We start from the raw sequence: 12,252 nt of genomic DNA, 5'->3' as shown, positions 1-12,252 counted from the left end.
CCCTCCCCCAGGTCATTACAAGCCCCTTTGGCCCTATATACTTTGAACAGCAGTATACAGGCGGTGCAAACAAGACAGGGACTGTAGGTTTGTTGTTAAGTAGAATCTGTTTGTAATTGTGAACTGGTACTTCTATAAAGTGTAGCTCCAGCCATAAAATCTTTTTTTAAGCTTCTCTGAAAACATAGAGAAGGGTTAGCACCGATGTAACATTTGTTTTTCTGTCTGTGTGCATCTGTTCAGAAGATTGCACCTCACTTTCTGTCCCAATGACAAATGATGTTTTATTTTTTTTGTGAAACAAGGATTGGTGATAAAGCATCAGTGGACAGGAGACACCTCTTACAGAAGAGAATTTCCCTTCCTAGGGGGAGATTTCCTCTCACTTCCTGTTGTCTCCTTCCGTTTGCAAGTAGGAGTCGTTTGTAATTTGGATGTATGAAAGTTGGGGCCTGCCGTATATACTCTGCAGAAATTTGGGCCCTAGGTGTTGGTGTTGCCACAACACTGTAAGTCCTCACAGTCAGTCTTGGTGGGCGCTGGAATGCCCTGCTGTGAAATATTAGATCAAGAATTGTAATTACACGCCCCTGTTAAACAGGGACAGAAAAATTGGGCCTTAGGCACTGGTGGTGGTGCCCAGAACCAAAAATGTTCTTACAAGCTATCAGCAATATCATTGAGGAGGAAAAGGATATTCACTCAGCATAACAGTATAGTCACTCAGCATCAGCATAGGCAGTCTTGAAGGGATCTGATTCATTTTAATGAAGGTCAGTCGATCAACGGAGTCGGTGGAGAGGCGCACCCTGTGATCGGTTACAAAGCCTCCAGCAGCACTGAATGTGCGTTCAGAAAGAACGCTGGATGCAGGACAAGCCAGTAGCTCAATTGCGTACTGTGCAAGCTCTGGCCAGTGATCCATCCTCAAGACCCAGTATGCCAGAGGATTTTCGGTGGGAAAGGTGGTGAGAGAAAAAAGGAAGAAGGAGTAGATTGAGGAGTAGAGGGAAAAGGAGGAGTAGAGGGAGGAGGAGTAGAGGGAGGAGGAGGAGAGGGAAGAGGAGTAGAAGGAAGAGGAGTAGAGGGAGGAGGAGTAGAGGGAGGAGGAGTAGAGGGAGGAGGAGTAGAGGGAAGAGGAGTAGAGGGAGGAGAAGTAGAGGGAAGAGGACTAGAGGGAGGAGGAGTAGAGGGAGGAGGAGTAGAGGAGTAGAGGGAGGAGGAGTAGAGGGAAGAGGAGTAGAGGGAGGAGGAGTAGAGGGAGGAGGAGTAGAGGGAAGAGGAGTAGAGGGAGGAGGAGTAGAGGGAGGAGGAGTAGAGGGAGGAAGAGTAGAGGGAAGAGGAGTAGAGGGAAGATGAGTAGAGGGAGGAGGAGTAGAGGGAGGAGGAGTAGAGGGAAGAGGAGTAGAAGGAGGATGAGTAGAGGGAGGAGGAGTAGAGGGAAGAGGAGTAAAGGGAGGAGGAGTAGAGGGAGGAGGAGTAGAGGGAGGAGGAGTAGAGGGAGGAGGAGTAGAGGGAGGAGAAGTAGAGGGAGGAGGAGTAGCGGGAAGAGGAGTAGAGGGAGGAGAAGTAGAGGGAGGAGGAGCAGAGGGAAGAGGAGTAGAGGGAAGAGGAGTAGAGGGAGGAGGAGTAGAGGGAGGAGAAGTAGAGGGAGGAGGAGTAGAGGGAAGAGGAGTAGAGGGAAGAGGAGCAGAGGGAGGAGGAGCAGAGGGAGGAGGAGCAGAGGGAGGAGGAGTAGAAGGAGGAGGAGTAGAAGGAGGAGGAGTAGAGGGAGGAGGAGTAGTGGGAGGAGGAGTAGAGGGAAGAGGAGTAGAAGGAGGAGGAGTAGAGGGAGGAGGAGTAGTGGGAGGAGGAGTAGAGGGAAGAGGAGTAGAAGGAGGAGGAGTAGAGGGAGGAGGAGTAGAGGGAGGAGGAGTAGAGGGAGGAGGAGTAGAAGGAGGAGGAGTAGAGGGAAGAGGAGTAGAAGGAGGAGGAGTAGAGGGAGGAGGAGTAGAGGGAGGAGGAGTAGAGGGAGGAGGAGTAGAGGGAGGAGGAGTAGAGGGAGGAGGAGCAGAGGGAAGAGGAGTAGAGGGAAGAGGAGTAGAGGGAGGAGGAGTAGCGGGAAGAGGAGTAGAGGGAGGAGTAGTAGAGGGAATGGTAGTGCCCAGATTTCCAGGCCTTTCTTTGATCGCCTATTAACCGTAAACCGGCACACAACTAACAGGATTGGATGAACCCCCTGAAGTGGAACCCGGTCAGTTCTCAGTGACAACAGTCTGTCCCGCTCCCCGTTGTTCTTCTGCGTTGTCACCCTGACACATGAACCTCTAATGGAGACTACAGGTCACATTAAGCAGACATGGCCCACTGTTGTCACCATAGAATCCCCCGCCCTGGGAAATGACGTGCCGCCATCACCGGACTCTATGTAACCGGGAAGTGGCTGGAGGAGGATGCAAGAGATCTGCAGCACCAAAGATACAATAAAGGATAACAAAGGGTGAAATCAAGGATTTAATAAACTGTCTATCGTTTGATTGGCTCATGTGGGGGGGGGTCGATGTGTCATTCATTAGAGGGGCCGCGGCGACCTCCATGTTATGCGGTTTTATTTGGGTTTGTGGTCGGTGGAAGTCGGAGAGCGCCGAGGGAATAATCCGGTGTCATTCCACCATCCCGGTATTTGCAAGTCAATTGAGCCGACTGAGCTAATAAAAAGAAATGGGATCTGTGTAAATTCCGCACATTGCGGTGAAGTGATTAGTTCTCGCTGTTAAACCAGAAATGATTCCTTTGATCTCCATGAAAAGGTTTTCCGGATGTTGGGAGAAGATGCTGAGCGCGGCGACAGGAGGCTGAGCGCGGTGACATGGCGGCTTATCTGGGAGGACAAGGCGGGGGGTGTCCCAGGGACAGATAGGCCTCCTCTATGACCTCATCACCTTGGATCACCCAGGAGGACGGTCAGCCCTCCGGTCGCTGGTGGTGGGGGAGGGGGGGAGGTGATGATGAAGAAGGATTACATAAAACAAGAGAGCACTTCATTGTTCACGTCTCCTTCACTCAAACCCTTTATTGAGCCGAAAGACTAATGACTTTCACTCAACAGGTCAATAGTGGGAGGTTGAAGGACTCTCCCCCCCCCCCCCCCCCCCCCCCCCCCCCCCCCCCCCGAGACAGGCGACCGTGAACCCAGAATAATAGACCTGCTCAGGACGACCTCTCCAGCTTGATGAATGGCGACCCAAGCTGGAGAGTAGAGATCTCCAATGACTGATTGATAGAGATGATATCTGCGGGATGTATGGACCAGACAAGATGGGAGGCCCAGCTGACCTCCCCCTACAATGTCAAGGCTTGAAAATGATTGTCGGCTTTGGACCGTGATTGCCTCCCGATCCATCAATGTTCTCACCCTCCAATCGCCTTCATATATCTCCATCTCACCCTCCAATCACCTTTATATCTCACCCTCCAATCACCTTTATATATCTCTCCATCTCACCCTCCAATCGCCTTCATATCTCTCCATCTCACCCTCCAATCACCTTCATATCTCTCTCCATCTCACCCTCCAATCGCCTTTATATCCGTCTCCATCTCACCCTCCAATCACCTTTATATATCTCTCCATCTCACCCTCCAATCACCTTTATATCTCTCCATCTCACCCTCCAATCACCTTCATATCTCTCCATCTCACCCTCCAATCACCTTTATATATCTCTCCATCTCACCCTCCAATCGCCTTTATATCCGTCTCCAGATGCTATACGGTTCCAGCATGCTTGGCACACCTTTTGCGCCCATCAATTGCCACCACCATGCCCATCAAACACAGCCACTGTAACCATCAAATGCCGCCAGTGTGCCCCCCCCCCCCGCTTGCCTGTCTCAGAGTCACAGCCCCCCACCCAAAGTGACTCCCGTCACAGCCCCCCACCCAAAGTGACTCCCGTCACAGCCCCCCACCCAAAGTGACTCCCGTCACAGCCCCCACCCAAAGTGACTCTCGTCACAGCCCCCACCCAAAGTGACTCCCGTCACAGCCCCCACCCAAAGTGACTCCCGTCACAGCCCCCACCCAAAGTGACTCCCGTCACAGGGGTCTCCAAACTTTCTAAACAGAGTGCCAGTTTACTGTCCTTCAGATGTTTGGGGGGTGGCCTGTACCAATTGGGAGTAGAAAAGCAGTAGGAAAAAAAAACATGCCCCATCTGTGGTGTCAGTGGGAGGAATGGGGGGGCGGGGGCAGCAGCACAAATAAATCCGAATTTGGCTTCAAGTTACTTCTCTCTATAAGAACTCGGATGGAATTGCTTTGCCCAGCTGCCAGTCAGCCTTGGAACACCTCCCTACCTATTCCATGTTCCCCTCCATTATACTCCAACATAGTTATCTGCAGTTTTTGTTTTCTTGTCTACATTGAAGGCGCACTTGTTGGCATCGCTCGTACGTTTGGCAGGCCTTGAAATAAATTGAAAAGCAGAGACTGTGTGGTTTGAACAATGTGCACCTGTCACATGGTTGGAGCTCGGTGTTGTGTCGGCATGTCATTGTGTCGCTCACTTCGCCTTGATGAGCCGCATTGTGCGTTCCCACCATGCCTGATACCCTTTGAATTGGCTGGACAGACAGACACAAGGGTCTATAGGCCTTCTCTGTGCCGGTGCCTTGGCATGAAACTTCTTTATCGCCGGCGTTTCGTTCCCGGTTGAAGGTTGCGGTCGGCACCAATTATATTCCTGACAACATGGATTTTTTTGTGTGATGCTTCCGAATTGGAATCCATTCCCTAATCTCTCCTTTCCATGCAGCTTATCGCGCGGCTTGCATTTCATTAGCTATTTTACAGCCAGAGGTGAGAGAAGAGAGGCAAATCTTTGTGCCGCCCGCCGCTGGTTATAAAGCTATTTGGGTGAACTGTAACGAGGGGAAGTGAAAGAAGTCTCCATAATTACGGCCCTGTGCCGCTGCTATCTCGGGAGACAGGATGTTCGGGGTAAATGAGTTATCTGCGGGCTGTCACTTCGCTTGAAGTTCACACAGTTGGTGAAGCTCTGAAACCCAACCAGGCAGACAGTCTTAGCTCAGCAACATGGTGCCACAGACAAAGCGGGGGGCTGGAGATTATGGGGGGGGGGGGGCTACACAAAGGATTGGCGCAGGAAATGCAAAATAAAAAAAGAATAAAACATGGAGAGAAAAAAATAGGATGGCAACAATGAAGCCAAGAAAAGTTATCTACAATGGAAACGCACATACGGTATATAGATCTATATAGAGCCTGTGGTCTCATATTGTATGTCAGGACATTGAAGACCACCTACGTTCTGGAGCAGAGGAGAGCGTCACTACTGGGGGCACACAGAATAAGGTAAGTACTCTTCTCTGGTACCTAGACAGGACTTTCTCAACCTTCTCTCCTGAAGGGAACCCTTGGAAGAATTTCCCGGTCTCAAGGAAATCCCTGCTTAGAGAAGTCCATTGGTGGGGAATTGGGGTGGTCAGTGGAAAGAATGCTGCCCTTACAGTGGTGGTCAGAATGCCTTTGTCTTTGTCAAATGGTGTTGGACCCGGAACCGTGCAGAGACCATCACAGAGGAGGTCAGTTAGCCACAGCTCAAGGAACCCCCCGACCACCCATGGAGGAACCCCCCGACCACCCATGGAGGAACCCCTCGACCACCCATAGAGGAACCCCCGACCACCCATGGAGGAACCCCCCGACCACCCATGGAGGAACCCCCCGACCACCCATAGAGGAACCCCCCGACCACCCATGGAGGAACCCCTCGACCACCCATGGAGGAACCCTTGTTGGGAATGGCTGCCCTGGAATCCATCCTTACTACACAGGAGGCCCCAAGGAAATGATCAGAGTTTAGTGTTTTCGGTGGCTCTCATTAAACACGCTCAATTCATTTCATTCCAAATAAAAATGTGGATACGTTTTTTTGTTATTCGAAATTTTCGGATGTTTCCAAAATCCAAATCACAATAGTAACAAATGTAAACGAATCCTCCGAAAATAATGAAAGGAAATTCATCTGAATTAACGAAATTTGATTTGAATTTGGAAACGAATACGAAATGTAAACATATTGCAATTCTTAGATGTGAGAAATTCCGCAGGCGCATTTGAATAGAAGAAAAATCAGATTTTTCAAAAAAATTTAATCAGATTTGAAAACGAAGTGAAACTAAATAAATTCTGAAAATTAATGTAACAAATGTAACTAAACAAAATTAGTTAACTAATAAATCAAAATGAAATGTGGCGTTCTTATGGTGTTCTCGTGGCGTTCTTGTGGTGTTCTCGTGGCGTTCTCGTGGCTTTCTTGTGCCATTCTTGTGGCTTTCTCTTGGCGTTCTTGTGGCATTCTCGTGGTGTTCTTGTGGGGTTCTTGAGTTGTTCTTGTGGCTTTCTCTTGGCGTTCTTGTGGCATTCTTGTGGTGTTCTCGTGGCGTTCTCGTGGGTTTCTTGTGGTGTTCTCGTGGGTTTCTTGTGGTGTTCTCGTGGGTTTCTTGTGGTGTTCTCGTGGCTTTCTCGTGGCGTTCTTATGGCATTCTCGTGGCGTTCTTGTGGGGTTCTTGAGGTGTTCTCGTGGTGTTTTCGTGGGTTTCTTGTGGCGTTCTCGTGGGTTTCTTGTGGGGTTCTTGAGGTGTTCTCGTGGTGTTTTCGTGGTGTTCTTGTAGTGTTTTTGTGGTGTTCTCTCCTGAGAATTACACAGGCTCCCATTCAACTATCCGGGATCTCTTATGCCAACAACTATTCCCAACATTATTAACAATAGAAAGGATCCACTCATATGTTTTGGTGCCAACTCACTATTTTAAGTGCCGTCACCGTAACTAAAGGAAAATGCCACATATGTTCTTCAGCATGGAGACCAAAGAAAAAAAGTAGTTCCTTTGGGTGACAAATGTGGCTGAATGGACCTTAACATTGGCTGGGAACACAACATTTGATATTGAGGAACAGAGAGATTGAAATAATTACACTAACTCAGAAGATCACGGCACCCACATCCCAAATTAGAGAATTTTTAGGGAACCGGAAAGGAGGATTTTAACGGTGCCACAGGTATGAACAAAAAATATATAATTTAATAAAAAATATATTTTATTGATATCAATACAGGTATTTATACAAGTACTTTAGCTTTATATGCACATTGTGCCACGTACACACGATCGGAATTTCCGTCAGAAAAAGTCCTATCGGAGCTTTTCATTGGATATTCCGTCCGTGTGTACGCCCCATGTGACTTTTTCTGCCAGAATTTCCGACAGACTTAGATAGCGAGCAGGTTCTCTATTTTCCCTTGTGTACGTGGCATTATTGTTCCATTATGTTTGGATAATTTTATATGTATTTCTGTATTCTTGAGAGTTAGAGCCGGTTCACACTGGGGCGACTCGTCAGGCGACTCAGCCGCCTGACAAGTCGCGTCCCATTCTATTCACCAGAACCGTTCTAATAGGAGTGACGCATGTCGCTCCGACTTAGAAAAAGGTTCTTGTACGACTTCGGGGGAGACTCAGGGCGATTTGCATTGACTTCTATAAAGAAGTCATTTTGCTAATCGCCTCTGAAGTCGTCTTCAGGACGCCTTGCAGAGTCGCGCTCGAAGTCGTGCCGCCGCAGTGTAAACCGGCTCTTAACATTTATCAATAAAATATTTTTTATTAAAATATATCATTTTTGTTCATACCTGTGGCACCAAGGAAATCCCCCTTTCCAGTTCCCTATAAATTGAGGGACAGAGGTGGACCTTTCACACACAGACCATAAAAGTGTAAAAAAAAAAAAAGTTATAGAATTCTTTTACAATTTTTCAAATATTTCTATATTTTATATTGGGTGGCACGTTGAAGAAAAATATTTCCTTTCTAAAGCCTTGTACACAAGATCAGGTTTTCGGACGAGCGAACGTCGCTTTATTGTGGCGAATGTGAGTCTCATATGGAAAGTGAAGAGGTGAGTCACAATACAAAAATTTTCGGACGACAGAATACAACGTCAGAAGTTTTGTATTCTTTCGTTTCTGTGAATGCGTAGTTTTGCTCTTATGATTTTTTTCGCACAAAAACCGTACTAATGAAATGAAAATCGGACATTGAGTTCACATCCGACAAAAATGTTCTAGTCCGCACATCCAGATTTTGTCTGACGAAGGAGTGAAATCGTCTCTGGAAAGCGCCGTTCTAACCATCCGGAAATCGTCACACGGCTCGTCGTACGAAATTTTCCATCCGATTTTCGTATTGTGTGCGGCCTTCGGTTCGCATTGAGTCCCCCTAGAGCCCGGCACAGCTGTCAGTGATTGGCTTTGACTGTCTACAAGCCATTGATCACTTCCGACTCCAACATCCGGATCACTAGAAAACAAAGTCATTACTTTTTTTTTCTCCCCCCAAAAAATTTCACCTAAACAGTCCTGATGGGGATTTTTATTTTTGCGGTGGATCAATCAGCAGCCAAATCCTTCAACTCCTCCTTTATTGATCGACCCGAAGAGCTCCCATTTCCTCCCCCCCCCTTAGAGCAATCTCTCTCATCATGAAATGAGAAATATAATATATAAAATAGTTACATTATTACATTTTAATATTGCAAAAGGTTTCGCTTTGCGTCCATTAAAGTTACTTTGCGGTATGAGGACGGAGCGAGGAAGCGATTAAATCTCTGCAGTGTATAAATGTTCAGAAAGGAAAAAACAATTCATAGCATCAAGTATAAGAAAATATCCAATAGACACAAAGTATCTCCTTCCCAGAAAATGAGTATGAAGGATAAATAATAAGTGCGTCCCGCGGGTTGTAGATTTGGCGTCGTCTCAGGTGAAGTTCTTATTCTCCCTTTATGATGAATTCCAGAAAAGAATTCCTTCCTGACTCGCGTTCCGGCGTTTGTTACTCGGCATGTTTATCTTCTTCGTTGTATTTGTGATCTCTTTGTGATCTCTTTGTGATCCTTTTTGTTTTCTTCTTGTCTGGCTCTGTATTTAACCGCTTGCCGTCATCATGCTGCGGCAGGTTGGCACGGCTGCGTGAATCGTCGTTGGTGTACGTTGGCCACTTTAGGAGTGATAGGTGGCGTAACGCAGAAACCGATGCGCGTGCAGAGCAGCCGCGAGGTCCGCCGGCCACCCGCGATCGCTCCACAGAGTCAGAACGGGGATCTGTGTATGTAAACAAACAGATCCCCGTTCTGACAGGGAAGTAGAGAGAGATTGTCTGTTACTAGGTATCAGCAACAGCGATCTCTCTCCTCCTCCAGTCAGTCCCCTTCCCCCATACAGTTAGAAACACCTCCCAGGGAGCACTTAACCCCTTGATCGCCCCCTTAGTGTTAACCCCTTCCCTGCCTGTGACATTCATACAGTAATCAGTGCATTTTTATAGCACTGATCGCTGTATAAATGTCACTGGTCCCAAAAAAGTGTCCAATCTGTCTACCCCATGTCGCAGTCCTGCTAAAAATCGCAGATCGCCGATATTACTAGATAAAAAAAAATTGCCATAAATCTATCCCCTATATTGTGGGAATGATAACTTTTGCGCAAACCAATCAATAAGCACTTATTGTGATATTTTTTTACCAAAAATAGGTAGAAGAATACGTATCGGCCAAAATTAGGAAGACATTTTTTTTTATATATTTTTGGGGGATATTTATTACAGCAAAAAGTAAAAAATATATTTTTTTATTCAAAATTGTCGCTCTATTTTTGTTTCAAATACCACCAAAAGAAATCTTTATTTGTGGGGGAAAAAGGACGTCAATTTTGTTTGGGTACAACATCACACGACCGCGCAATTGTCAGTTAAAGCGACGCAGTGCCGTATCGCAAAAATGGCCCGGTCAGGAAGGGGGCAAATCCTTCCAGTCTTAAAGTGGTTAATTGACTAGTTTTATGTCTCTAATGCCGCGTACACGCGATCGGACATTCCGACAAGAAAAACTTGGATTTTTTTCCAAGGGAATGTTGACTCAAACTTGTCTTGGATACACACGGGTCACACAAATGTTGTCGGAAATTGCGAATGTCAAGAACGCGATGACGTACAAGACGTACGATGAGCCTAAGTCAATGAAGTTCAATGATTCCGAGCATGCGTAGAACTCTTGTGCATTGAATTGTCTACACGCGGTCGGAATTTCCGACAAGAACTTTTGTTGTTGGAAAATTTGAGAAATCAGAAATTCCTACAGCAAATGTCCGATGGAGCCTACACACGGTTGGAATTTCCGACAACAAGCTCACATCGAACATTTGTTGTCTGAAATTCTGACCGTGTGTACGCGGCATTACTTTGCCTGAACTTACTTGTGTTTTGTTTAAACATTGATAACAAATGGAGTCCTATTCCTTCCAGACAGAAAATGATTGTTCCTTTGTCTCTCACCACATGACTAGTTCAAGTCCCGCCCCCCCCCCCCCGCACACTTCCTGTACATCATTTCCTGTCCTGGGCTTCACGAACCAGTCCAACAAGTTCATTTACACATTAATACGGGAGGTCTAACTTCTGAAATAATGCAAAGTCTTAATTCTATATTTATGCTATAAAATCACAAAAATAGCCAAATAAACACCAAAAATTATGACTTTTGAATTACATATAACATTTCCTTCTGTTGCTCTTTATTCAGACCTGTTTTATTTTTTGGGGGGGGGGGGTTAGTGTGGGGAGATGGGGGACACTGATCACCAAGCTGTTGTTGTTTCCACCATATAGTATGGGAAGGGTTGTGTGCAGTATTGTGGGTTGGCAACTCTCATAAACAGAAGGACTCCTAAAGTCTCTTCCACATAGACCTGGAGGAAGAGATAAGAACCCCACAGCAAAGTGTTGAAGTCCAAATTGAGTTGGTTTAGGTGGGACGTGGAAATAAGTGATAATAAGTGCAGTGGCGTACTAAGTGGGGACGGGGGGGGGGGGGGGTGCGGGCCGTATAAGTGCATGCTGGTATACTAGCTGGACGCCTCTTCTTGCAGTCTTATGGAGAATCACGGTTCCATGCTCTCTGTCACCAATCTCTCCTTTCTTTCCAGGTTGAAGACATGCAGTGGTCAAAGGCGTTGCATGAAATTCCACCTTCCGTCTGCAGCTTGCCTTGCAAAATGGGGGAGAGGAAGAAGATAGCGAAGGGCATGCCCTGCTGCTGGCAGTGTGACCCGTGTGACGGCTACAAATACCTCCACGACGAGGTCACCTGTTTTCGTTGTGACTTCAGCATGCGCCCCAATAAAAACCGCACCGGCTGTGACCCCATCCCCATCGTCAAGCTGGAGTGGCACTCTCCCTGGGCCGTAATTCCAGTCTTCTTGGCTATGCTTGGAATAATTGCTACCATCTTTGTTATGGCGACCTTCATACGGTACAATGACACCCCCATAGTACGGGCATCTGGCAGGGAGCTCAGCTACGTCCTTCTCACCGGGATCTTCCTCTGCTACATCATTACTTTCCTCATGATAGCGAAGCCGGACTTGGGCGTCTGCTCCTTCCGACGCATCTTCTTAGGATTAGGAATGTGCATCAGTTACGCCGCCCTTTTAACCAAAACCAACCGGATCTACCGGATCTTTGAGCAGGGTAAGAAATCGGTGACGGCGCCGCGGCTCATCAGCCCGACCTCGCAGCTGGCCATCACCTCTAGTTTAATATCGATCCAACTTTTAGGAGTTTTTATTTGGTTTGGAGTCAATCCTCCCAACATCATCATTGACTATGGGCCAGAAACGCCGGATCCAGAACAGCGCCGAGGGGTCCTGAAATGTGACATTACGGATCTACAAATTATCTGTTCCTTGGGATACAGCATCCTTCTTATGGTAACATGTACTGTGTACGCCATCAAGACCCGGGGCGTCCCCGAGAATTTCAACGAAGCAAAGCCAATTGGCTTCACAATGTACACAACCTGTATAGTTTGGTTGGCCTTCATCCCAATATTTTTTGGAACCTCACAATCTGCAGAAAAAGTAAGTAGATCCACTTGTGTATGTTAATGTATCTTCTCAATCCAAATCCATCGTTTGTATGATCTGCTCATCGGTGGGGACGACTTTCTTTGTGTCCATTGGGAACCCGTGTGCGTTTGACATGAAGGTGGTCCTAAATAAACAAGACCTATGAACATGTACGATATATAGCAACATGATTGTGGTCACCTGACCAACACACTTCTATGAGCTCCTTACACAAACTTCTCCCAAACCACGGCATTCACCTAGAACCTCCACCCTTCCGGGAAGA

General features: G+C 47.0%; 1 protein-coding gene across 1 annotated transcript in view; it reads left to right on the top strand.

The window, feature by feature from the left end:
- The window catches only part of GRM7 (glutamate metabotropic receptor 7), a 353,299-nt gene that overhangs the window by 253,612 nt on the left and 87,435 nt on the right, over positions 1-12,252 (top strand). The window contains exon 8 of the mRNA XM_040358638.1: positions 11,046-11,978. Coding sequence (XP_040214572.1) covers positions 11,046-11,978 — 933 coding nt within the window. The remainder of the gene's footprint in view (positions 1-11,045; positions 11,979-12,252) is intronic.

This window comes from Rana temporaria, chromosome 7, assembly GCF_905171775.1.
Source record: "Rana temporaria chromosome 7, aRanTem1.1, whole genome shotgun sequence".
Lineage (NCBI taxonomy): Eukaryota > Metazoa > Chordata > Amphibia > Anura > Ranidae > Rana > Rana temporaria.
This window is presented reverse-complemented; position numbering and strand designations above follow the sequence as displayed.